The sequence below is a fragment of the Cheilinus undulatus genome, linkage group 24 (genome assembly GCF_018320785.1).
Source record: "Cheilinus undulatus linkage group 24, ASM1832078v1, whole genome shotgun sequence".
In the NCBI taxonomy this organism is placed as follows: domain Eukaryota; kingdom Metazoa; phylum Chordata; class Actinopteri; order Labriformes; family Labridae; genus Cheilinus; species Cheilinus undulatus.
The window spans coordinates 12053068-12079893 of NC_054888.1; the positions used below are offsets into that span (position 1 = coordinate 12053068).

Consider the following 26826-nt stretch of genomic DNA (forward strand, 5'->3'; position numbering starts at 1 on the left):
AACAAATTCCCCCAATTTTAAAAACAATTTCCCCTAAAATTTTGTAGGAAATTCCCAGAAATGTACAAATACATTTGGCATTATTCCATGATAATGTTGGAAGCATCCAGACAAATTCCCTGAAATTTCCATGAAAATTCTTTACATATTCCCCAAAATGTCCAATACATAATCCATCCATCCAACCATCCATCCATCTTCTTCAGCTTATCCAGGCTCAGGTCATGGTGGCAGCAGGCAATATAAGTCACCTGGGATGTTCCTCTCCCCAGTAATGTTTCCCAGTTCCTCCTGAGGGATTCGGATGGGTTCCCAGGCCAGATTGGATATCCCTCCCACAAGTTCTGGGTCTGCGCTGGGATCTTCTCCCAGTTGGCTGTGTCCAGAAGACAACGGGAAGGTGCCCAGGAGGCATCCTGATCCGACGCATGAACCACCTCAACTGGCTCCATTCAACATGAAGGAGCGGCGGCTCTACTTCGAGATCCTTCCAGATGTCTGAGCTTCTTACCCTATCTCTAAGGCTGAGCCCAGATACCTCCAGAGGACGGTCTTCCAAGCAATTTGGTCCAAGGTGAGGGTCCAGACAAGGGCAATTCAATACAGCCCGAGTCAGCACTATGGTCTGAAGTCACTTCCCCCGGAATAGGGACACCAGGGTGCCCCCCGAGAGCCAGACCTGGGGGTGGTAGCACAACAGTTGTGGCTCGGCTTCACTCCATGAAAAAATGTCATGGAGCCACCACCCTGTGGGCCCACCACCTGCAGGGATAGGCATGAGGGTTAGGTGCAATGGAGACAGGCGAGGGTGGAAGCCTTGGAGAACTGACCCCGGCAGCGCAGACTGGTAGATATTTCCCTAATTTCCATGAAAATTCCCCCAAAAATTCAAAGCAAATTCCCCTAAACTCTCCAAAATATGCAAACATAATCCCCAAATTTCCATGAAAATAATAAAACATTTTCAAGCAATACCCTAAAAGCAAATTCTCCAAACATTTCAAGCAAATGATTTAAACCTCAATAGACATTCTGGACTATTATCTAAAAGCTCTAAAAGCAGAATGATGCTGATGTAGTAAATGCAGGGTCTTAGGAGGTCAAAACAACTTCATAAAGAAGATTTAACTTTTATCTTCATCCAAACAAAGCTGCTCAGATGGCATCATTTCCATCATTGATGAAGCTTTTTTAGCACAGAATCTGTGGTGTGACTCATTTTTCTGTCTTTTTTTCCTTCTGGCAGCAGGCTCACTTGTTTTCCAGAGCTGAAATCGGGGATGTCCAAAGATAAAATCCCCTGTAACTGAAATCTCACGCCTGTCAGATATGGAGCTGCAGTATCTTGTCAGTCAGATAGAGCAGGAGTGTGGTTACAGTTTGGTATCTGTGTTGTGTCTCCTCTCAGATGCTCTCTATCTCCTGAGTGTCGTGTTCCAGCCTTTCAGTCACGGCCGCCTGTCAAATCAATGCTCTGTGGCTGGTTATCTTCCCTCTAACCTGCACATACACACTGATACAAACAGAAAACACTGCAGAAACAGATAAAAAGTTGGAGTTGCAATAGAGCCATGTGCTCTAAGCTTTGAAACCTGTAGAATTTCAGAGGTTCTCAGTAACACTGCTGATTCATGCAATAGCAGCACACATGGGATACTACTTGGGCTGCATCAATTGCTTGCTACTCATAATTCACTGGTCTATAGGATAAAACATGTCAATCAGTACTTCCAGAAGAACAATATAATGACATAAAGTATATTTTTCCCCTCCAAGATTGCTAAATATCATATTTAGTCATTGAGGAGTAGATAAATGAGAAAATATTTGGAATATATGTAAGCCCTCAATGAACATACAGCCGTACATTATATATATATTTTTTCTGTTTTCCCATGATAATGAGTATTTTTTTTCTTGTGATCTTGACTTTGTAATTTGAATGAATCAGGATGTCGAAAGTAGTTTTGTACTGTGCCTTAATTTCTTGAGATCTTGAAAAAATTACAGAAATTAGCCTATAACACAGGAAGCCTAGCATTGATATTGCAGTGTTAGGACATAAATTAGGCAAGATCTCAGAAAAACAACAAAAATCTACTAGATAAAAAAGGCAAACGGAGTAAATTAAAATGCCAGATTGTGTGTCTTTTTGAGGCTTCCATACAATCAATGTATTATACCTATGGTTAGAGATTGGTTTGTCAAGATTTTGCTAAAACAAAAATTTACTAGATATATTAGGAGAACAGAGTAAAATAAAATGTCGGATTCCTTTTGAGGCTTCCATACAATTCGTGCATTTTTATGATTTGTCCTTAAAAATACATTTTGGACCAATCTATTATCATTGGAGGGGGCCATAAATAAGTCAAGAGGTCACAAAAAAGTAAACTAAATTTACTAGATAAAGTAGGCAAACAGAGCCAAAAAAGTCTGATTGCATGTCCTTTCAGGGCTTCCATACAATCAGTGAGTTTTGTTTGTTTGCCCCCCCCAACAAACAAACAAAAAAAAAAACAAACAAACAAAACTGCAAAATTAGACCAATATCATGGGATATGGACATAAATTGGTCAAAATCTCACAAAACCAAAAAATGTACAAGATAGAGTAGGACAACAGAGTAAAAAATAAGGGTGGATTACCTGTCTTTTTGGGGCTTCCATACAATCAGTGTATATTTATAGTATGTCTGAAAAAGACAGGAAAAAAAAGAAGATAAAAAAGATTTAGAACAATTTATACATCCAGGATAAGGGCTTAAATCAGCCAAGATCTCAGGAAAACAACAAGAATTTGGTAGACATAGTAGGAAAACGGAATAAAATAAAATGTCAGATTGTGTGTCCATTTTGGGCCTTCCATACAATCAGTGAGTTTTGTTTATTTGCTCTTAAACATTTCTAATTCAGACCCCTTTATTATTCCAGGATAAGGACTTGAAATCCGTCAAGGTTTCAGGAAAACAATGAGAATTTAGCAGACATAGTAGGAAAACTGAGTAAAATAAAATGTCAGATTACATGTCCCTTTTGGGGCTTCCATACAATTGGTTAATTTTTTTATCATTTTTCCTCAAAAACTTACAAGTAAGTCCAATTTATTACCAAAATAGTTTATACATGATTAGTTAGCCCATGAATAAAATACTGTTGCTCAAATATAGTCTTGGTATTGTAAGCTGTAGTTCCCAGGATGCAACTGGTTTATAACCTGTTACATCGAGCGATCAGCTCAATCTACGTAACTGTAATGTAGGTTTGACTTCCATTAGTCTTAATATTTTGTGACCCCTTGTTTAAATTAGTCAAACTTTGTAAGTTTTTACCCAAAATGTTAAAGTATGAACCAGTGTGACGGTTTAATGAGTTACCATGCTAACGGTCGACTTTGAGCCGGATGTCTTCGGTTGTCGAAATTACAATTAGGTGCTGAAAACGAAAGGCGTCATAGCTAATGCATCCTTTCGAATACTTTAATTGAAGACATTTCCAATGAATAACACATTTTGACATTATAGTAAAAATAGTTTGGTATTCGTAAGGACACTTCTTCATCAATGGCAACCACACATAAGTCTAAGATGTAACACGGTCGCCTTTTAAACCGTCACACCGTGTTGCTTCAACACGTTGGTCTCCTTAGCTTCGTACATATTTACCATGTATTCATGTAATTTTGGAAAGTTTCTTTATGTATCAAAGAGGACACACAAAGAAGTAGATATAAATGGAGAGTGAAATAGTTGGCTCCATGGATGCATCCAGGAGAGCGCATGATGAGCGGAGGCGGGACACTCGCCGATCATGTGAGCGTCATCAGCGGCTTTGAGGGCCAGAGAGCAGCGGGGACCCGGAGCGCCATGTCACCGGCTGACAGCTGCTCCCTGCCGGGATGAACAAGGGGAATTTAACCACAGGAGCTGGGCTTTGACCACCACACGAACAGGTAAAGTTTCCAAGGCGACAGAAAAACGTAACTTAAGCCACTTATATCTTCACTTTGTGCCTTTTATTTATCGCTCGTCAAAGTTGCGATAGAGTGTAACTGTTAGCGCGTGCCCATTATCGGACAGCTAACATTGCAGTTAACGGCAAAGCTTCCATTATCGGACGAGCCATTGATTTCTTTGCCAATTTGCACATTTGAACTTCAAATATTGACAGCCGTCAAACACGAGACAGCAGAACTTCATATGCAACCAAGCTGAAAAAGTTATGCTGATTAAAGAGATTCAATTCTTTAATTGATGATTTATGCTAGTTAGCTAACTTGAATTAGATTTGACGAGTAATACGCACTCAGCTGTTGATATGTAATTTCTTTCATGTTGAGTTTTTGGCATCATGTCAGACAAGCCTCGATACATCTAAACAGTTGAATTAAAGTGGAAAAGGACGCTTAAGTGCCATAAAAGACGAATAAAAGGCAAAACGTAAAGCGAAATATGAAAGCACACATTCGGTGTTATTGTGGAGTTATTGTACTTTGATGTTTATCGCTTTCCGTAGTCCTTCAAACTAACAGCTGACGAAGTAAACCGTGAATTGTAAACTTCCCCTTTTGACTTTAATGAGACCTTTAAACTTCTGTAAACCTGCTGTTACTGTCATAAGTCTAGCTGAGGGATAGAAATGACTCTACTTTATGTCTGTAATTGGCTAAATTGATATCACATTCCTGAATTTGATTCACTTGCTCTCAAATATGACATGAAATATCTAATTGGTGGATAAAAATCATGTGTTTGGTTGTTTTGTAGAAAATATCCATAATTTCATTTGGCCAAACCCAACTAGCAGGCTTCTTTTTCCAGCACTAGATTTCTGCTGAATGAAGCACGTGACTCCTGACTGTGTGACTGTGTGTGTGGGGGGTCATTCATTGCTGCTTTATTGCACAGATTCTTTATTAAAATGAAGGAATGGGAGGGTAGGAGAAGCTATGAGGTCAGTCTCAGGACAAAGACATAATTTAACCAATTTTGGTCCTCCAGTACTGCAAGTTTACATGACAGTGCAGTTAAAAGGCCCTTAGTTGAATATTGCCTTCATTTATGTTGCTTCAACTCAAGTTGTGCTAACAAGCAGCAGATTTGGCCCATTTTAGTCCTAATTCAAAGAAGAATGCATGCATAGTAACAGTCGTGGTAGACAACATTGTGCTTCAAGTACTGTTTTGAATTACATTAGTAGGATTAGATTTATGTTTTATCTTTACCTCCTTTTTCTGCCCAGGTCTCACTTGGTGGTTTTCTGAATAAATATAAGCAACACATTTCATTTTGACATCTTTTCTTCAGCTACTGTTGAGGCAAAAGTCCTCTGCTTGTTAATAAAAGTAATAGGTTGTTTGCAATCACATGATCCCGAACCCATTGGGGGTCAGGAAGTGGGGGACAGCCTTTAGGAATGAATGGGAATGGAGGAAAGTTAGTACTTTACAGCTCTAAATGAACCTCTACGGCGGCCGGGGGCCACATGTGGCCCAGAACCAACACCCAAGTGGCCCAGCCTGTGGTCATGCCAAAGATGCAGAGATGCAGTATTTCAGACCATAAATGCAACACTCCGCATATCCTAGCAACAGTCTACCTACAATGCACTACGTTGTTTTGAAGCGCAGCTAGCGATGCTGACAGAAATCGTCCCAAGATACCAAGTAAAAACATGTCCTTCTTAGCTGTAGCTACAACTGTGCAAATTTAGTTTTTATGTACTTGAAGATATGCCTGGGTGTAAGATGTAACCAAAATATTTATTTGCAGAATTTCATTTAATATTTAAACTTTTTTATTTTATTTTATTCAGGTGAAAAAAAAAACATTTCTATCACCTCAGGTTATGTTCAAATACAGCTCTGTTGTTGTGTTTTTATGCACTTTATGATGTGCTTTTGCCATGTTGCCAAATTTAAAAGGGAGAATATGAATAAAAAGTGCATGTTTTCATCAAATTGATCTGTATTGCTTTGAAATTTGACATTACCAGCTGTTTACTGGTCGCCAAACATGTCTGGCTCAGCTACATTTCTTAATTTTAAAACTTGGCCCAGTTGAATTTGTAATTGAATAGCCCTGCTCTACACTGTAATTATCATCAGAAAAGTTCCACACAGTTTAACTTATTTACCTGGCCTGATGTCCTGCAGACTTCCTAGCGTCTAGCATCATCTAGTGAATTAGAGGGAGACAAAAGTCTTGCAGAGTTTAGTGCAGAGCTAAGATGCTAGCTGAGCCCCTTATTATATTACAAACATGCTCTTTAACATGAAACTGTGTTGTTCTATCAGCTGAATGAACTTTGGTGTAAATGACTGAGTGTTGATGTGCGGTTCACAAACAATCCTGTTCTACGAAATGGCTCTTTAGCCACTGTAGCCAGTTACTATTTGCTACCTCAATCCTTTGTCGTTATTTAATCCACATTTAAAAGCACAACTGGTACCAAAGGAAAAGCCATTTGAAAACCAAACAACCAGCTCTACTGAGCTGAGCTAAATGATCCAGATCTCTTAAAGAGACTGATCTACTGTCATGATGAGAGGTTGGTGAGATGGACCTCCACACGATCAGAGTGTAATGTGCTAAATCATGGAAAAACTGTCCTTTTTTTCCATCTATGGCTGAACCTCCTTCAACAGGTAGAAGTTGTTTGTCTCCCTACAGGACTCGGGATGCTGAAAAGATCATAAAATCAGGCAAATCCAAAGGAAGACGCTGGAGCACACAAGTCACATTTTGCAGTTCAATAAAAGTTTCTTTCTTGAATTTGACCATGATAAGGAATCTATTGAATCATCTTTAGTTATCGTTTGTTATTGTTTGTCAGTTGAAAAAAGAGTATGTGGGGGTATTCTGTTGAATGTATGCGCTTTTATTGAGTTGACTGGCATTCATTGAAAGTATTCCAAATTTAAATCCACTAGTGCTGCCTATACTGTGCAATAACAGCCACATTTACACCCAAGAGATCAATTTTTGTTGTAGTATCTGCAACCTGATTGTTTCAAGTATTTCTGATCTCAAGAACTATTATTTTTGTCATTCAATCCCCATGAAAACCCAGCATTAATATCAATAATCAGTCAGTTTAACTCTGATAAATGGTGTGATGTTGATCATGTAACACATCTCCATGTCTTCCATTTAGACCAGCTCTGTAAGATTTCTTCACCTTGTGAGATTAGTTCTACTATGTGGGTGGGATGATTTCGCCTTAACTGGTATGCTAAGCATGTGAATGTGTGGTATGAGATTAAATTAGCGCGTAAATCCTCCCTTTTCTTTGACTGAGTGGGTGAACTCTCTGGCCGCTTGAGGAGAGTGTAAAATCGACACATTTTCTCTTTCTCGCTCTCCTGCAGGTTGGTGGTAAAGTGCTGTGTCTGCTGATATAACAGGGAGGAATCTTGTTTCTGTTTCATCACTCGGCCCTGTGATCATCATGCATGTGATGCTCTGCATGGATCATTTCATGCACTGTGTAGGAAGTTCATTAGCTACAAAGGGTAACGAGCGGGCTGTTTTTTAATAGGATTAGTGAGGCGAGTGACTTTAATCAGGCCTCGTCTCTGTCTAGGGGTGAGAAAACATGGGCACATGGCTGACCACAGGAAGTGTGTGATCAAGTGAAAGGTTCATAGTGAAGCAATTTTGATCTTATACAAGGTTAAAGGTAGAAAGCCACATTATTTTTCATATACATGCTTGCTCTGGGTCACATTATTTGGAACCACAATGTTAGATTTATTCTTTATGCAGATGACACCCTACTGTACGTACATGCTATGAAGGGGCCAGTATTGATCCTCACTGACTCCTGTTTTGGTCTTTATAGGTGTCTGTATTGTTGTTATCTTCAAGGCCCCTGTGCAGACCAGCAAGACCATAACCATCCTGACCCACCCCACTGCAGCCATGACGACCAAATCAGCACTTCTCAAGGTGATCCTCCTGGGAGACGGCGGTGTCGGCAAGTCATCACTCATGAACCGCTACGTCACCAACAAGTTCGACTCCCACCTCTTCCACACAATCGGCGTGGAGTTCCTCAACAAGGAGCTGGAGGTCGACGGCCACCATGTAACGCTGCAGATCTGGGACACGGCAGGCCAGGAGCGCTTCCGCAGCCTGCGCACGCCATTCTACCGAGGCTCCGACTGCTGCCTGCTGACCTTTAGCGTGGACGACGGGCAGAGCTTCCACAACCTGTCCAACTGGAAGAAGGAGTTCACGTACTACGCCGACGTAAAGGACCCGGACAGCTTCCCCTTTGTGGTGCTCGGCAACAAACTGGACGTACCTGAGCGGCAGGTGTCAGGGGAGGATGCACGGAAATGGTGCCGTGAGAACGGCGGACATCCTTACTTTGAGACAAGCGCTAAGGATGCTACAAATGTAGCTTCTGCCTTCGAGGAGGCAGTGCGCCGCATCTTGGCGCTGGATGACAGAGCTGATCACCTGATCCACACTGACACAGTGGACCTGCAGAGGAAAAGCCCGCCTGACCCCACCTGCTGCTGAGCTGAATGTGACTCCTAGTGGGTGCTCATGTGATGTTTAAACATACTGTCTGCAAAAAAAAGGAAGTGGTGTGTGATGCCCTTTGATAAACTTTAACTACGATCAGAGTTGAATGAAGGAATAAGCTCAAACTTTAGACCAAAACTGAAAATACTTAATGCTGATATTCCACTCAAGGGGCCAAAACTCTCCTTTCTTTGGCTCTTATCCAGCCTGGGATTAGGAATACATTAACTTATATGAGGCAGAAATGGACTGTTTGTCTCAAATATCGTGGTTTAAGACTCTACTGGTTTATTTGCTCATTTTGTGGTCAGCTGAGACCTTCCTGAAATACCATGTACTCAAAACTGCCAAAGATCTGACATCACAGATGCAGCTGTAGCTTCTAGTTTCAGCTCACAAAAAGAGAAGTGCTGAGATTATTTTATACTCTGGAGGCAGATATGGAACAACTGAAATGTAGCGATTTTCCACCGAAAGTCCTGTGACCTACACTGTGTTTACATGAACACATCAGCATCAGAGAATATGAAATAAGCTGATTTGGAGGCTTTGCCTTTACAATTGCATGAAACAACATGCTAATCATCTTTCTCTGAGTCACTTCTGTGACTTATTTTTAGGTCTAATAACTTAAAGGTCACATATTATGCAAAATACACTTTTTTAGGCTTTTCTAGCAGAAATGTGTGCCGCTGGCCTGTCCAAAAATCCCCCCAAGAATCAGAAAATTCCATTCCCTCCCTCTCTCTCTTTCTCCGCCTTTCAGAAAAGATGTGCTGAAACAAGATCTCAGATTTACCCCTCATGGTGCCATGTGGGGAGTTAGCTCCGCCCCCAGGTTCAGTTGGCCTGCCCTGCTTGGAAGAAAGTTCCACCCTCCTCTCCTGATCCTCCTCTCAGCTGCCAGCTGAGCCACATTCATTAAGCCACATCTATTTCCGGAGAGGGGCGGAGTCAGACAGCTCATTAACATTTAAAGCTACAGACACAGAAACAGCTGAAGAAGAGGGGTTTTAGTCATGCAAAAATCCAATACTGGAATGTTTTTTCAGCAACAGACTTCACAGGAATGTTTTGGGGACCTCTGAGACCAATATAAACTAGTCTTAAAGGGGTGAAATATGTGACCTTTACAAAATTTCTAAGTGAAATTGATTTGATGCAGTTTATATATAGATAATCACAAGATTAGATCAGTTTAGAAGTAATTTAAATGGTCTTAGATGGCATAAGTTATATCAGTACCAGTGCCAAAGTAGAGATATGAAAAATAGAAATTGGACAAATGAGTTAAAACCATAGATTGGTGATTCTCAACTGGTGGGTCAGGACCCAAAAGTGGGTATGGTGCTGGTTTCAGTGGGATGAAAACAGCTCTCATTGAATTATGGCAAAAAGTCTATCATACAAGAAGCCCTAAGTGGACACACATCTGTCAATTTTATTGCCACAATATTGAATTTTATTCTACTAAATTTTCTTTATTTAAATATATGCATTCAGTCATAAAAATAATGACTTTTCTTGGATTATATGTACATTACAGACACAATGTATTTTCAAGAGAATAAAACCAGGCTTTATTTTTTTATGATACCATTGACTCTAATTAATACTGCACAATTTATATGTTTGGCTACTGTTTAGTAATAAATTGACAGGAGATATTAGATTAAAAAGAACTGCTTTTACAAATATGCACCCCTTTCAAAATGCTCATCCGTTTTGCTGTGATTATGATCATTTTTTCCCTCGATCTTGACCTATTTACATTGTGATCTTGGGAACACAAAGCTGGATTTCTTAAGATCTTAAGATCTCAAGGAAACCAACCAAAATTTGCTAGTTATCTCAGGACATCAGAGTATAATAAAATGTATGCATACATATTCGCTCAGGGCTTCTGTAATGATGATCTTTTTGTCTCTTCATAAACTTTAATGTGTGCAGCTCGGGGCTTTACACCACTTTCTTCGAATTTTGTTCAGACCTACTTTGATGTCCTAAATGCAACATGAAAAAATACATTTCTAAAGCCTCATTTTGAAGAAAACATTTAGCATTTTGTCTGAATCAACAAACAAGACAAACACTTCTTTTGTATTTTTCCTTAAGGAGGTGGATGTAAGTCCTGACGGTAGACCAGTTGAGAACCACTGCCATAGATGCCATAAATAAATTAATCATTTAATTGAGAAATCAGGAGGAGCTACTTGTTTTTATGTAATACACAGCTGTTGAACTTGTTGGAGTTTTTAATTTCCTGTATTTAAGTATTTATATGAAGTATAACTCCCTAAATACTGTTGTTAACCTGAGGCTAGTGTCAAATTTAAACACTTCTGAGCTTGAAAGATCTCTATCGGCCTTAAAATGACTCCTACTGGAAATAAAACAGCTGCCAACAATGACACTGGAGTCACATCTGCCTGTTTTTTTTTTTTTTTGTCAGATTTGTGCTATTTTTGTCACAAAGAAACATAAAGATCCACACTCTAGGAAGCTCCATCTTAAGGGATGTATTTCCTTAGCGACAAGTGACGTTTCAAGCTAACACGCTCCTTAAAAAATGCCAATAAGATGGCGACACATATACGTCTTCATGTTTCTTTATGCTTCTTCATTTCTGAATCCTTCCCCCTCAAAGGGATGTGCATGTCCTTATTTCTCCTTTGTAGCTTTTTATACACAAGAGGGCGCCCTCACATCAAAAGTCGGAGCGATAACGCCCATCTCTGTGTTTCATGAAGCTCAAAGACTCTGACAGACCCCTGATCCAATCAAAGATACTCAGGTGGAAGTGGGTCAGCCTCTTTGGTAATAACGTGACCTCAAGTTCAACAAATCTAATGCCAAGCAAAAATGAGTGTAAGCATTAAAGAAGCGAAACTAGCTGGCAGATGAGGGATTTGTCAATCAAACAGAGGCTGCCCACACAGTTCAGAGCTGGTGGAGTGGAATCACCTGTGTGGGTGCTACATGGGAGAAATCCAGTCTACAACTGTGAGTATTTTAAGATCCAATACTGACATTTGATGTCAAGTTTTCATAGAAGCACACAAAGAAAAGTGATTATTTCACTGTAGTGTTAAAGCATTAATGTGTATGCTTTTGTACATTTTTGTCTATTAAATGTTTGTTTTCACAGAGGAGGAAGAGTCAGTTGAAGCCAATCAGCATCACCTGATGAAGTAATTTAAGGATAACAACCATCAAATGCTGGTAAGGAAACAGGGTTTTGGATGTATGAGTTATAGTAGCAGTTAAACATTTGTGAACCTCTTGGTTAGTTTATCCTTTTACTCAGAAAATATAAAAAATCTATTCAAAGTTCAAATCTGAGGTATATATAGCAAACATTTGATGGTTTTTTAACTTCCACCCATCTATCTACATGCACATCCTGTTTGGGGTCCTGAGGGGCTGGAGCTGACCCAGCTGTCATTGGGAGAGATGAGAGACACCCTGGACTGGTCACCAGTCTATCACACGGTTCATCCTATCATATGAAGCTGCTTCCTTTGCACAAGTACTGCGGTGGAGGGCCTAACCAAATGATACTCCTATTGGGACTGATCAATAAGGAAATGCTTATGTTATTAGCCTAGAACCATCACATTATCAATATCATCTGGACTTATAATAGAGGGGTCTGTAAACTAGGCTATCCAACCACTTTACTTAGTTGGGTTTCTCAAAAATGTCAGACTTTACAATGTTGTAACTTTATGACTTTTAAAACTGGACATTTTTGAGTTAATGATGTCAAAATTTACAGCTTTTTAAACCCTGAATTTTTTTTTAATTTTTCTTGTAAATCTACAATTTTTAATCTCCAAAAATAAGAGTTTTCTCTCAAATCTAAGATTTTTTAAACTCCAAATTTTTTTAGTTTAGTTTTTTTTCTTGTAAATTTACAACTTTAAAAACTGATTTTGGTTTCTTGTAAATGTCGGACTTTATAATGTAAATTTATGACTTAAAAAAACAGAAACTTTTGAGTTCATGATGTCAAAATTTAGGACTTTTTAACCCTGAAATTTTGAGTTTTTCTTGTAATGTACGACATTTTAATGTCTAAAGTTTTGAGGTTTTTTTTTCATAAATGACAACTTTTTAAACTCCAAACTTTAGATTTTTTTTCTCTCAAATTGAAGATTTTGAAACTTAAGTTTTTTTCCTCATGAATTTATGACTTTTAATCTCCAAAAAGTTGAGGTTTTTTTCCATCAATGTACGACTGAAAATATACAGTCTTATAATCTAAAATGTTTTTTTATTAAACTTTTTTTTCACAAAAATTAATAGATCCTATATTATAGTTTTATAGTGTTTTATTTTGGCCATCATAGGCTGTTGTAGCTAACGTTTATTATAATGTAAAAAATAAATACAGTGCCTATAAAAAGTTTTCATTTCCTTGAATGTTTCACCCTTTTGATTTTTTAACTCAATCATGGTCAGTATAATTTGGCTTTTTTTTTTTAACAAAAAAATAAATAAATCAGTCTAATGTCAAAGTGAAAGTAGATTTCTACAAATTAATGCCAAATAGTCAAAATAATGTAATATATAATAAGTGGCAGCATAAATATTCACCCCCTCTAAAGAGACTGACCTAATTCAACAGCAGTACAGCTAATTGGTGCTAGTATTTTCAATGTATCTCAAATGATTGTAGTTTATTAATACAGCTGTGTTAGGAAAGTTCAGTCACTGGTTAATCAGTATTCCTGGCTACCATTACACTATGAAGACAAAAGAACACCCCAAGCAACTCAGAGAAAAAGGTTATTGAAAAGTATAAGTCAGGGGATGGATACAAAAAGAATTACAGAGGCACTGAACATCCCCCCCCGAGTACCGTACATGTCCCACTGCTGTGTAGTGTTTGGGTGAAGTACCTCAGAGTGATGTGGATGCGCCAATGCCCGCGTATGTAGTTCCCAACGCAGCTTAGATTAAATAAGAAAATACAAACCAGGCTTAAGTGGTAGGAGCAAGGGAGTTTTAGAACTGAGCCTTGAAGTAAGAAATTTAAAGAGACTCAAACACAAGAACGAGACAGGAGACAACGGTGTCACGATAATAAAAAATATCGGTTTTACTAGAGAAGGTTACAAAAATCATCACTATATAGGAGTCATAGAACTATTTCCAACTTAAAAAATAAAACCATAATGAAACACCTACAGGGACTACAATGCCATCAAAGTACAATGGAGTTTTCTTTAGAAAAGAGTGGGTGGAAAGGGTTGGGTTGGGGAAGGGGGATTGTGGAGGAAGGGGTCAAACACCGCCTACCATAGTTGTCAGTACAATTGACTACACATCACCTGAAAAACTGCAAAGACACAGTCATGTCTCCTTCATGCAAATAACGAGGAAACAACAACACCCTGACACGCATCGTCTTATAGGAAATTGAAGTTTGCCTTTACATCAACCTGGCGGCAAAGCACGTATATTTATCAAACATAACACACATGGCAATATAGTCCTTTTTTATACAGAATAGACAGCTGCACACATGGACGATACTGACATGCTTCATCTCATTAAAGTTCAAAAATTTGTCTTCTTCAGTGTCTTTTTTTAGGGTAAACTAACCAGTGATGATCCATACAGAATATAGTTCATGATCATTAAACAATATCGGATTATAAAATTAATGTATGAAAATTCCTGACTTGTTTTTATTCAGAGTGTAAACATCCAAAACAGTCTCTGTGGCTCATATGAGAGGCATGACGTCAAAATAAAATTAAAAAAGAAAAAGAAAAAAAAACAGAGAAAAAGTGACACGTTTCTCAACTCACGTGTTGATGAGTCACTTATTTGGCTGGAAATAAAAAACACAAACGAGATCCATAAATCATAATTACTGAATCACAAGAAGAGCTCAGCTGCCTAAAACTGATAAAACATTAAAATTAATTTTTTTGTTCACATTTTAAAATGTATACGTCACAAGCACCTCAACCCATCATATCATGACTGCACTGCATCCCTCTCACGACATATCATTTAAGATGTTACATTACAATTATTATATCAAATGCAGAACTAGTATTTTGAGTGCTAAACACATATCTCAAAGGGTACATTTACATATATCTGTGGAAAAAAAAGAATAGAAGAGCATGGCAAAACACTGATTGTGTTCTCCTCGTTTCGGGAGAGGTGAAATTGAGATTTTTTTTAAGGGTAATTCAGCTATTTACAGGTGATTTTTATTAGTAAAAGGATCCGTTTTAGGAATGATTGTTATTTTGCCTGTAGTATTCAAACAGGATAAGTCTGATAAGGGTCAGCGGTTTGATGGTGAAGCTTTAAGGAAAAAACACAACTGGCTTAAATCAGATTTGGTTTGATTCCTGAGGTGTGTGTTGATTTTGTGGTAAAAAACCCAGACAGATTTTTGATTTCCGCGGCCGCTGGTGATAAGTGTAGCAAAGACTTTAAGGAGATCACAGGAAAGTAGTTTAAAAAGCTGAAAATGCCTCTTTTTTTCTTTGTTTTGCAGAGTTAGATAAGAATATTGACACCACTTTTGTTGTAAGGAAGCAAGGGGGGGCTATCTGATTAATTGGGAAAAACAAGGCTGCTTTACTAATATTAAAAGATAATATCTTATAATTGCAGTAAGCTAAGGGGGCCATATTTTCTGGATTTATATATATATACAAACTTTTTTCTTAAATGAGCTAGCAGAGGCTAGCTTAAACACTGGAGACGGGGAAAAAAGAGCATAGTTTGCTGTAAGAAAGAAACAAAAAAGCCTTCTTGTTTAGTATGACTTAAATCATAATGTGTATTTTTTTTCTACAAAGAACAGAAAGTAGAAAAAAAATAACTTGTCAAAGGTTATGGTTAGCAGAGACTTCAGGTTAGCGGCATCCCTGCACAAGCTAATTAAAAGTTTGGCCTCAAACTTTGCTGTAAATCACCATTTTAGTTGTTCAACTCTAAAAATTTTAAACAAAAGGTCTGTAACTCATGATTTAGGGAGCTTAAAGGGGGGCTGTGACTTCAAGTGAAAGCTAAACTAGCTTTTTTCTCCCTTATAGCACTTCCGCTAACCTTAGTTAGCAAGATACTGGTTCTAACTTTTCTGTAAATCCACTCTTTAACACTTACTTGAATTCAACTATTCAACGAAAAGAAATGTTACTCGTTACTTAAGGAGCTTTAAGGGGCTGTGACTTTGAGCTAGCTTTTCCTCTCTTCCAGCACTTAAGCTGTTTCTGGTTGTAGCTTTTCTATAGCTAGCCTCGTTATGGTTCTGATTCTGCCATTAATTTACAATTTAACTGATTTGTGATTTAACGCTTACATCAAAGGAATGTCACGTAATATTTGGGGAACTTTACTAAAGGCTGTTACTTCAAGCGAAAGCTAAGCTAGCTTTTTCCTCTTTTCTAGCTCTTAAGCTAATGTAAGCTAGCTTGGTTCTGGTTCTAACTTTGCTGTAAATCAACTCTTAACGCTTATTTGAAATTAACTTTGAAACATGTTAATCATTATTTAGTAAGCTTTAAGAAGGCTGGGACTTCTAGACAAAGCTAAGCTAGCTTTATCCTCCCTTATAGCTCTCAGTAGTTGTAGCTTTCTCTAGCTAGCCTCGAAATAGCTCCAACTTTGCCATTAACCCACACTTTACCCCATTTTTATAAATTAACGATGAAACAAAAATGATTTTACTCATTATTTAGTCAGCTTAAAGGGGGTTGTGACTTCTATCAAAAATAAGCTAGCATTTCCTCCTTTACAGCACTTAAGCTAACCTGTTTCTGGCTATAGCTTTCTATAGTTGTCCTGTTTATGGTTATAACTCTGCTATTACTACACACTATACCACTTTTTATTATTTAGTATACAACAAAAGGAGAGTAACTTATTACACTGTGATCTTTAAGGGGGATGTGACTAAGCTGGCTTTTTTTCTTACCTGCTAGCTCTTAAGCTAACATAAGCAGCTCCAGCTGATTGTGGCTTTATGTTTGATGTACAGACATGACAGTGGCATCAATCTTCACATCTATCCCTCGACAAAAGTACTTACAAGGATATTTATCAAAACTATTTCTTTTTTAAAGGTTTGCTACACCTCTGGTGTTAAATTAATGTTAAAAACCTGTCAGAAAACTAAACTCTGCTCATGTAAATGCAAAAAAAAAATCCTTGAGATACAACATGATTCGAGTCTAAGTATTATAATGAGAGCGAGGGGCAGGGGTGCTTTGTTTTTTTAAGATTTTCAGTCTCCCTTATTATTTTTATTTTGAAATAGTGCAACAATGTATCGAGCATTAGCAATAAAAAGTCTTAAGATGGAGAAGAAAGTAAAGGAGAAAAACCCATGAGCGCAAAAACATAAAGAAGAAGAAGAAAGATCATAATAGTACCAGGCATACTTTTCCGAGAGTATTAAAAAAAACAACAACATTCATACACATTCGCACAATATATTCATATTCATATATATATGCATATAAAACACCAAAAAAACGGAGGAAGTTGGTCGCTGCCTGGCTTCCCTTTGGCTGAAGCAGACAGCGAACAATGTTTTTTTTTCTTTTTTTTAGGCTGTTAGGAGCTGTGTGTCGAGAGGCTGTGCTGGCTCAGGGCGCGAGGCCATCACAGCCGGGCCTCGTTCACGAGCCGCTGCCCAAAAGCAACGTGGGAGGAGACGCTTCTGAACTGATGTACCGTACCTGAGCTCCAACCGGGCGGCCCGGGCGAGCTCTCCCGTTCTGAAGCATCTGCCTCCGTCTGGGCCTGCCGCTTCACCTGATCCTCTATTCTCCTCCCCTCCGCTGTGAGCTCACGACTCTCTGAATGAACAGCGTGGAGGGGAGGGGACTGGAGGATCAGGTGGTTTGGGGGACTATCAAACATGACCGAGGTGGTTTTGTTTTAACTGAGGGAGGGGTGGGCGCTGGGTGTTGCGGGGGCGGGGGGATTAGAGGTGTGGAGAGGAGATGGGTGGTGGCAGTAGAGGATCCCTTGTCCTTATGAGTAGGAGGAGGAGTTCTGGCCCTCCTTGGAGCGCGCCTCAGCCTCCAGATCCTGATCATCCTTGGTCTTGATATCCTGGTACTCGTGCGTGGAGACAGCACCTTTCAGGTAGGCCCAGTTAGCCGCAATAATCATCAGGTAGTGGATCTGAAGAGAAAGAGAGATGTCTTCTTTAGCAAATTTTTTTCATTTCAGTAAAAACATGATAGACCCCCTTTTTAAAGTCAGATTTGCAACTTTTGAACCAGTAGATGTTGCATTTTGGCACCAGTCCCTAAGGCTTCCCCAAGCCTCCCTCTGTATTCTGAGCTAATTTGCTTTATCCTTATTTCTTTTAGAAATATTTAAGTTTCTTTGGTTAAGTGAATGCAATTGTTCTCATGTGACTACATTATTATGCCTCTACATACAGCATCCCTGATTGGGCCGGGCCATCTCTATTCCTCCATGCTGTGGCAGAGCTAACAGTTGAACAAGGAAGGGTTCATGCAAAAAACATGCATTAATCATGTTTGAGCCTCTGAGAAAAACAAATATGTGCTGAAGGAAGCACCTTTTTGTTAAATGCAAGGACATCCAGAGTACTACCAGGGTTGTGTCGATCCTCCTTCCCACCCGATGGTTCCCACAGGCAGCTTACTTGCCACATCTACGCCTTAATTCAGCCTCGGTGTCTTCTTGAAAACTTGGTTTATTCATGATCTCAGGGGAAGGAACTACACTGCCCATAATCTCAGATTGTCAAAGCGACATTTCTGATTGGATTGATGGAGCCTGCTTACCTGTGATTCCAGCTGTGGGCTGCTATAAATTATGCTAACCATATAGAAAAAAGCGAGAGGTAGCTGTTTAACGCTGTATGAAAACTTACACCAAATATGTCACCTGCCACCAGATCAGCCAATAGAAAAAGTCAATTGTAGTGGTGGGGTTACATCCTGTAGAGGGCAGTCATTGTGCATATTTCTTATTTTACAGGGCGAGGTTATTCTTTGATAATGGCATAACAGTTCAACATACAACTTTAGAAAAGCACTTTCATTCAGACTTTGGAAAAAAGAAACTGACATTCTTCTATCATAAATATAAAAAATGCTGTTTTCTTCACTTTTCATTCTTCTTTTTGTAAATTCCGTCACTTTTTACAGCTCATGTAGGTGTTCTTAATTTCCCAATATGAAGTCATCTTCAAGCTTTTAGCTGATTCCACTTCGTAATTTGGGCTGAGCTCAAGCTTTCCAAATGTGCCGTCGTTTTTTTCACAGGATTAAACAGAAACATTAAAAGGTTAAAATGTAAGTTTAATATTACAAATTTGCCCTACTGACTGAGCATCTGAGCTACAACCCAGCATCCAAAAGGTGATTGCATAACTCTGCACACACTTTGAAAAAACCCGAAAATATTTGGACACTCCTGGCACTCTTCAGCTCAAATACTACTCTGTATCTCTTTCTAAATAAGTGAGGTGTAAAACATCAGAGTGCAGAAGGCTGTCAGACCCTGAGCACCATCAGGAGAGGTGCTCGTTTCTTTTTTTATCACCTTCATTTCCCTGGACATGAAACAAAACTATCCACCTCCACAGCAGAGTAAAACACTGACCCCGTCTACACACGCTCACGCAGCAGAGGCAGGCTGAACGGTTGGATTTCGACCCTGTTGCATGACATACTGGCGAACGTGAGAGGCGGGGTTGCCATGGCAACAGATAAGCACGCCATGGCAACGTGCATATTTTCAGAAGCACATTATCAGTGGGATCATGAGCGGCTTACCAATGCGATGACGGTGGCACCGGCGCCGGCAAACGCAACGATGTAGAGGTGATAGGAGAGGTAGAACTGTGGACAGAGAGAGAAAATAAGAGGTAAGGGATGAAAGGGATGAAATAATAAAAAAAGGAAAAGGTCAGGTCAGTATCCACTCACCTCGCTGGTGTTGCAGATGTCCCCCAGTGTGGCTCCACAAGCTTTTCCCGGTGTGGCGTTCCAGGGAATAATACCTACAGGATCAGAGAGATGAAACATCAGAGGGCTGCTGCTTCCTCATCTGAGACAAGAAGCTTTTTCCTCCCCCGAGACTGTGTGATTGAAGGCATTATGAATTAGGCTCGGATAAAGATTAAAGGAAACGGGGCTGCTGCTGTGAGGACCTCTGAGCCCCTCCTACAGGAAAAATATGGGTCATTATTTGGATTTAAATCTTTACTCTAAAAAGATGTTTAAAACTGGATTGCATAGGCTTACTTTCAATATATGACAGGATGAAAATGTGTTGCATAAAACAAAGAAGATCCCCAAACCCTGGCTCATCGAAAGCAGATTTCGATCTGCTGATAACAATTTGATGGCTGCCAGTAATTGGGGTTAATATTTCATACAGTAGAGTACAGTATGACTGCCAATGAAGCATATGTGATCCTGATCCTACTTTGTGAGCAGGCCAGCTGTCCTTCAAATGTGGGTCACATACTGTACATTAGGCTATCAAACAGATAACCAGATATGCAATCACAAGAGAGGGATACTGCGCCGTAATGCTGCAGGAAGGTGGATTTCATAAAGGTCCAATTGGGTTCTCAATAATCTAAGCGTGTATGTTTGACCTCTTCATATTAACGACATATAAAGCAAAGCAGAGCTATGGATAAATGTTTAGACTATTTATGGAACGGTCAACAGAGTATTTACTGTATAACCATACTGCATAATAGCTGTATTTGAATCCGACATTGACTATGCAATGAAAATTCAATATCATTTAGTTGTTACAACTTAGCTTGTTGTAAGAAGAAAGTGGTTTAACTAACAGAACATGAGTGGCCTTAGTAACTTACAAAAGCAAATTTTACACTAATAACAAAAGTAAGTAACAAATATTAAAAGCAGTATTTAGAAAAGCATGGCAAGGAGCTCCTGGAACTTTCTCTTGATGGGTAAGGTAAGCTAACTTTAAAAGTATCATTACAAATGGCTAATAACCACTGATTTTCCACAAGATTTTTTGAGACTTACTTGGCCAACTTTGTATAAATATGATTTAGCTTAATAAAGCCAATGCTGCTACTTTAGTCTTATTGATAGTTAACTATTTAGTACCACTAATGTTAGCTACCACAGAATTCATAGTTGTTTTTGCAACTTAATCAGGCAAATTTTACACAAAATAACAAAGGTAACCTACCATTAATGTTAGCAATCTTTAGAGAAACAAAGCAATAATATTATTAGCTTTAGCAATAACTTTTGACTTGTATGGTAAGACAGCTTTAAATGGAATTTTCAAATGGCTAATAATGGCAAATGTGGGCTGATTTTAGAGAAAAAAAGGATGACCTGGTTTTTGTGACTAATGTTGGCTAACTTCATAGAAATATGACTAGCATCCTATTAAAGCTAATACTGCTTTAGCCTTACATTTAACTTAATAGTAAATTATTCATTGCCTCTTTATTGCAACAGTTTAGTGTGTTCTGGTATGAACCTGTAGGTGGCTAATGTTAGCTGACACTGAACATAGACATTTAGCCATTTCATCTGACAAATTTTACATAATATAACAAAAATAGCTTACAACAAATGTTAACTGTCCTTTCAGAGACATAACTAGTGAAAATCATTGTCCTAAGCAGTATCTTTTGACGGGTAGGGTGAGCTATCTATGAAGTGAGAAAAATCAGTACTTTTTTGTAACTACTGTTGGTTAACTTAAAATATACCTAGCAGCTTATCGAAGTAAAGCCACTTAAGCCAAAAATTTCCTTTAACAATTCAGTACCATTTTTGTTGCAACTGCTTCGCCTGTTCTGGCTAATGTTACCTAAAACAGAATATAGGCTACAGTAGCTTTAGTGAGTTTATCAAGCAAATGTTACACAAAATTATAATGGTAGCTTACCACTACCGCTGGCTATGGTAAGAGTAACATGGCTAATCAAATCATAAATTTATCTGATAGCTTTTGACCGTTATACTATATATAGGATATATAGTAGCTTTAGTGCCTTGAACTCATTTTACTCAAAATACTAAAGATAGCAAGAAGCTTAGCACTAGTGTTTGCTAACTTCAGATTAACAAAGCCTATGAAGTCATTGACTTAAGCATAAGCTTTTGGTGGGTAAGCTAACCTTACTTTTAAGAGAATTTTACAAATGGCTAATGATGCCTAGGCTTATTTTACACAAAAATGATGAGTAGTCATTTAGACTAATTTTGGCTAACTTCATAGAAATGTGTTGAGCAGCTTATAAAAGCCAATATTTCTTAATATTTCATCAAATTGTACCACTTTGAAGCTTCAGTTGTTCAGTTTAGTTTGTTTGCTCTGGCACTGGCTAAAAATGGGATAACACAAAAACACATTTAGTTTCTTTACAGGCTTAGTGAGGAGCAAATTTTATACAGTAATAGTCCCTTACCAGAAGTTACAGCTAACTCTGGGAAAAATAGTAAGTGTAAGAAATTTTTAGTCAACCTTAGCAATACCTTTGATGGGCAAGATAAGCTAAAAGGAACATTACAAGTAATTAACATTAGCTTACTTTAAAAAAAAAGCTTGTATTGATTAATTAATAGCTCATTTTGTAGCTTATACTATTGAAAAGTTATACAGATCTATGAACAGTAGCAGACTTGATTGATAGTAAAATTGAGAGAAATATGAGCAGTAGCTTATCAAAGCTAATGCTAACTTTCTTTAGCCACACATTTTGGTTGGTTTGGTATATTATTGTGGCTAATGTTTGCTACCTTAACACAATACAAACCCTACTATGAGGTGTTAGCTAACTTGAAAAAGAAAAATAAGACAATATTGACTAAGGTTAAAAAGAAATAACCATTATGATAGTCTTTCAGAGAGATATAGACAGTAGGTTATGTTGGCTAATATTAGAGAACTTCAGAGTAAGAAAGGCTAAAACTATTACGAGTGTTGGCTAATTTTAAAGAGGTATATCCATTAACTTATGATAGCTATCGCTAGCTTAATCTAGAGAATAATAAGTGGTCACCCATTATGACGACTGTTGCCAACTTTACAAAAATCTTTAGTATTCGGTTATTGTAATTTTAAGGGATATTACCAGCAGCTTATAGAAAATAATGCAAATGTGCTTTAGCATAGAATTGCAGTAACTCCATGTGGCCATTATTTGCATTTAAGATAAATACTACCCCTTGAATAATGTTAGGTAGTGAAAAAAATAAAAAATAAAAATACAGCCAGTGCTTATCCTGAATATTGGCTACTGTAAAAGTGCTAACACCATTAGCTTATAACGGCTAATGTTGGCTAACTATAATGATAGTAGCAGAGGCTTAAGGTGGTTAATACAAGTTAGCTGTACAGAAATATAGGAAAAGTATTAGCTAACTTGACTGAGAATGTCCTGTAAGTAATTGCTGTTTTTTTTTGTTTTTAGTTTTAGGCTAATGCTGGCTTGGAATAACTGAGAATTAATGCTCATCAGCTTTAGCGAGGCACATACAGACGCTAACAGTGGCTTATATTGTCTAACTACCAAGATTTTGGCGGCTTACAGCAGGTAACTTCTAAGAGTTATGGCCTATAGCTTGCTTGCAAATGGTTTACTTTAAAGTGACAAAGCCAGTTGCTTTTTATTGCTAATGATATCTTATTTGTGAGGTCCAAGGCTTATAGCTTATGAAGGAATATGTTGCCTTTAGTTTACAAAACTGGTTGCTCTCTGTACTTTGGCATCCTGCAGGTAAATCCTGGGCGAGATGTGTCAAAACAATGCGAGAAGCGCTAAGATGTTCTTTTATATGCAAAGTTGAAAGCCAGTATTGTCTGGGCTAGCCGTCTATTTGAGCAGTCTCGCCTTGATCAGAGGAAAATCTCTTTAACAATGAAGACATGTAACCTTCCTTTTAACTTCATCAGCAGAGAAAATACCTGGGGAATATGCAACATGTTGCTCTTTTTGGCAGGTGAGTTTTAAAAATAGCCTCATTAGCAAATGGTAAAAGCTCAGCTTTGTGCATTCAGTTGATGTAATAGTGGTTTCAGACCTTTTCTTGTCTGCTGTTTCTAAAACCCCAAAATGTTTAAAATGACACATCATCTGTTTACCTGCTAATGTGAATGAAGTAGTTGATATGGGGTCACAAAGGCAAGCTTATAAGTAAAGAGCCTACAGCTTTAAAGTGATGACTGAGGTTCAATCACACTGTAAGGACCTTATTAATTAGTATTCTTGGATATGTCAAATTCATAGCAGTTAACAGCCTATAGGCTGACAAAAATTGATGCTGCTTGATTTTTTTTTGGCTTGAAAGAGAGATTTTCACTGCCAAAGTACTGTTTAACAAACCCAGTTTTTAAAGCCCACCTATCCTTCAAGTTCTGCTCCTTCACACCTGATCCAATTACACTAATGAAAATGTGTCGCCCTTAATTAGATCAGGTGTGCAAGAACAGAGCAAGAGCAAAAATATAAAGGGCAGGCTGGCCTTGAAGCTGCAATCTTTCACAGCTGCATCTTTTCAGAAACACTGGATTTACCATCAAGACATTTCTACACTTTCTTTCTACAATTCTTTAAATGGTGGATATTTTTAGTTATTAAAAAACAAACTGCATAATGTCGTGGGACTTACCATACTGCCTTACGTCCACACAGATGGAGTCCGGGGCAGTGATGTTAGAGTCAGGAGACCTCATGGCGGCGCAGGTATTCCACATGTTAAAGAAGAGGAAAACGGGTATCGCCGTGAAGCCGAAGATGGCGAGGAAGGCCAGAAAGAGGATGTAGGTCAGGAACATGAACTGAGGTGAGGAAAGAAAGAGAAGGACATTTATTTGTGTTGTCAGTATGAATTGTTTCAACCAAAGTTTGTGCTGTAGCAGAAAATTAGGTTAATATTATTCCTTAACCACCACACACAAAGAGTAAGTGTTAAAGCTAATGTTACTGGACATCTGCGGCAATTAGAGTAATCAGGCTAGAAAGGACAAACTGTGCCACAGTTGCCCTCAAGGCCTCAAGTGGGATTCTGAGTATCTGTATGTGCAGTTGTGTATTTTTTGTGCTTGTGTGTGTCCACAAATGTGAAGTGGAAGGTGTTTGATTGTGCCTCACCAACACTTTCATGCTGACCTTTGTGTTGGCCCGTAAGCTGCTCTTCTGTGTTCACTTTTCAAAGCTCTATTTTAAGTAACATACTCATGAAAACCACTGCAAAATAACTTAATCTCATTTAGATGCTTTAATATAACTGGGTCAGTGGATGTGAGTTTGTAGCAGCTGCCTGCTTTTGCGTGTGTGCTGACGTACAAAGGCAGTGATGCAGCGTCCACAAACGGTTGTCTTGAAGTCGCTCTGCAGCTCCTTCTTGATGGCGCTGGTGGTGTAAAAGCCCTCAGCAAGCAGGATGATGGCATAAACGAAGAAGAAGGAGGCAATTCCGTAGATGATGTACTGAAAGATCTGGATCCTGGACAAACAAATACAGAAAAGAAATGACCATTTATATCAAACCCATAAGACAGGCCTTTGACAGCAGTACTTGGAGGTATTGTACATTTAGTATGCAACCCTTAAAGGCACTGAAATATCCTGTCTACACAGCCTTTGTCCAATTCAAATATGGATACAAATGGAGCTTCCTGTCTGTACAACAATTCATTTTATTCTTATGTTTTGAATGTTCTCTGGAAGCTTACAGATACGAACCAAATGTTGACCAAATGTTCCTTTTATCACTAGGAATAGTTCAAGCCAGAGCAACAAAACACAAGGAAGAAAAATACTCTGGAAAGTGGCTTAACTTTTAGAACCAAGATATCTTGTTTAAAAAGTACATCATCATAGAAGGACATGCATGCATACACCTTATTTTACTCCATTTTCCCGAGGCAGCATGGAAATTTGCTAGACAGTCTGACTGCAGCTCATTCATTTCTATGGCTGCTCACAACCACCTGAAAAGCCGTATATCTCAGAATTGAAATACATGCTAAAACTTTAAAAATATAATTGGATTTAACTTCTGTTTGGGTCTAGGGTAAGGGTTAAGGTAAGGGTTTGGATACCAAAAGTCCAAACCTGACCTGCAAAACCTGATTACAAAATGGTTAAATCAAGAAAATACAATGAAAAACTCATCTTCCATGAAAACATTCTTGCAAATGTAGTTTTTTAAGTTCCGTTAGCTGCCTAAGCTATGTGGTTAACAGAGATATGTAGATAACAGACCTACATAGATAACGTAGCTGCATAGCTAACAGAGCTATGTAGATAAGAGCTTTGTAAAAAATCAGAGATACGTAGATAACGGAGCTAAACCTAAGCTAAAAAAGCAGCTACATAAGATACATACTTAAGTTATGTGTGTAGCCAAGTTAGCTATACCTGCATTTACTAAAGCTAACTTAGCTGTAGATACAAGGCTGTATAGCTTACATAGCCAAGCTGCTCACAAGGCTGCTATACAAGCTACGTAGATATGTTATCTACGTAGCTACATTAGCTTGAGCTATGTTAGCAAAATCTCAACTATCTAAAGCTTAGCTTTAAACTTAGCTATAGATAATGGGACTATGTAGCTAATGCAATTAGAGCTTAGCTCCCAAAATAGCTATATAAGCTACATAGGCAAATTATCTATGTAGCTATGTTAGCTTTGGCTACATTTGCTTAAGCTCAAGTTGCTAAAACTTTCTTATCTACACTGGCTTATGTAGTTAAGTTTATTATGTAGCCAGCATAGTTATGCTAGCTTTAGCCAAAGCAAACGAAGCTAAAGTTAGCCATTGTTTGTGTACCTACTTTTAAAATGGATCTATGAATAAATACCGGATTAGACCTCTGACCTTGTCTCTGTTTTATTTAAAGAATGTTTCTTAGTCTACAATGTTAGCAATGAGGTTATTTCATGAATGTAACTACCAAAATTTACTTATGAATAAAGTTGAATAAAAAAAAAATTCTTAAACTTAAAATATGTTGTACCGGCAAATTATGGCACTTTCTAAAAAATACGGAGATGAACGGTCTGTGAGAGTGGCTGTCAGAAATGTACGGTCTGCAGCAAGACCCCTCTAGAAATTTGACATTTTGAGGATTTGATTTCCTATTTATCTTGGGAAACCAGCTGTGCTATCCAAAGAAAAATAGATAAATGAGGAGAATTTACCAGACATAAATGAAATGGACATGTTATCATTGGAAAACTTAACAAAATGTCTACATTTGCTGTAAATCCACAGGGCTTCTGTATATTGACTTTTTGCCATGTCTTTTT

The 26826-nt window shown here is 38.3% G+C and overlaps 2 protein-coding genes across 3 annotated transcripts in view; one reads left to right on the plus strand and one right to left on the minus strand.

Annotated features, from left to right (window-relative positions):
• The first annotated feature begins 3837 nt into the window (after positions 1–3837).
• On the plus strand, positions 3838–9470 carry LOC121506019 (ras-related protein Rab-9A-like). Of its 2 annotated transcripts, none has more exons than XM_041781498.1 (2): positions 3838–3951; positions 7868–9470. In XM_041781498.1, exon 2 carries the CDS (start codon positions 7922–7924, stop codon positions 8525–8527), a length of 606 nt encoding a protein of 201 aa, XP_041637432.1. In that variant the 5' UTR covers positions 3838–3951; positions 7868–7921; the 3' UTR covers positions 8528–9470. The 2 variants fall into 2 exon arrangements, with proteins under 2 accessions (XP_041637432.1, XP_041637431.1); XM_041781497.1 differs by having other exon boundaries at positions 3854–3951; positions 7842–9470.
• Positions 9471–13636: 4166 nt separating this feature from the next.
• Positions 13637–26826, minus strand: part of LOC121506259 (neuronal membrane glycoprotein M6-b-like) — a 45356-nt gene continuing 32166 nt past the window's right edge. Inside the window, exons 3-7 of the mRNA XM_041781980.1 lie at positions 24858–25017; positions 24181–24349; positions 19486–19559; positions 19333–19398; positions 13637–17701 (exon numbers count right to left, since the gene is read on the minus strand). Of these exons, the coding sequence (XP_041637914.1) occupies positions 17549–17701; positions 19333–19398; positions 19486–19559; positions 24181–24349; positions 24858–25017 (622 nt within the window). The 3' untranslated portion in view covers positions 13637–17548. The remainder of the gene's footprint in view (positions 17702–19332; positions 19399–19485; positions 19560–24180; positions 24350–24857; positions 25018–26826) is intronic.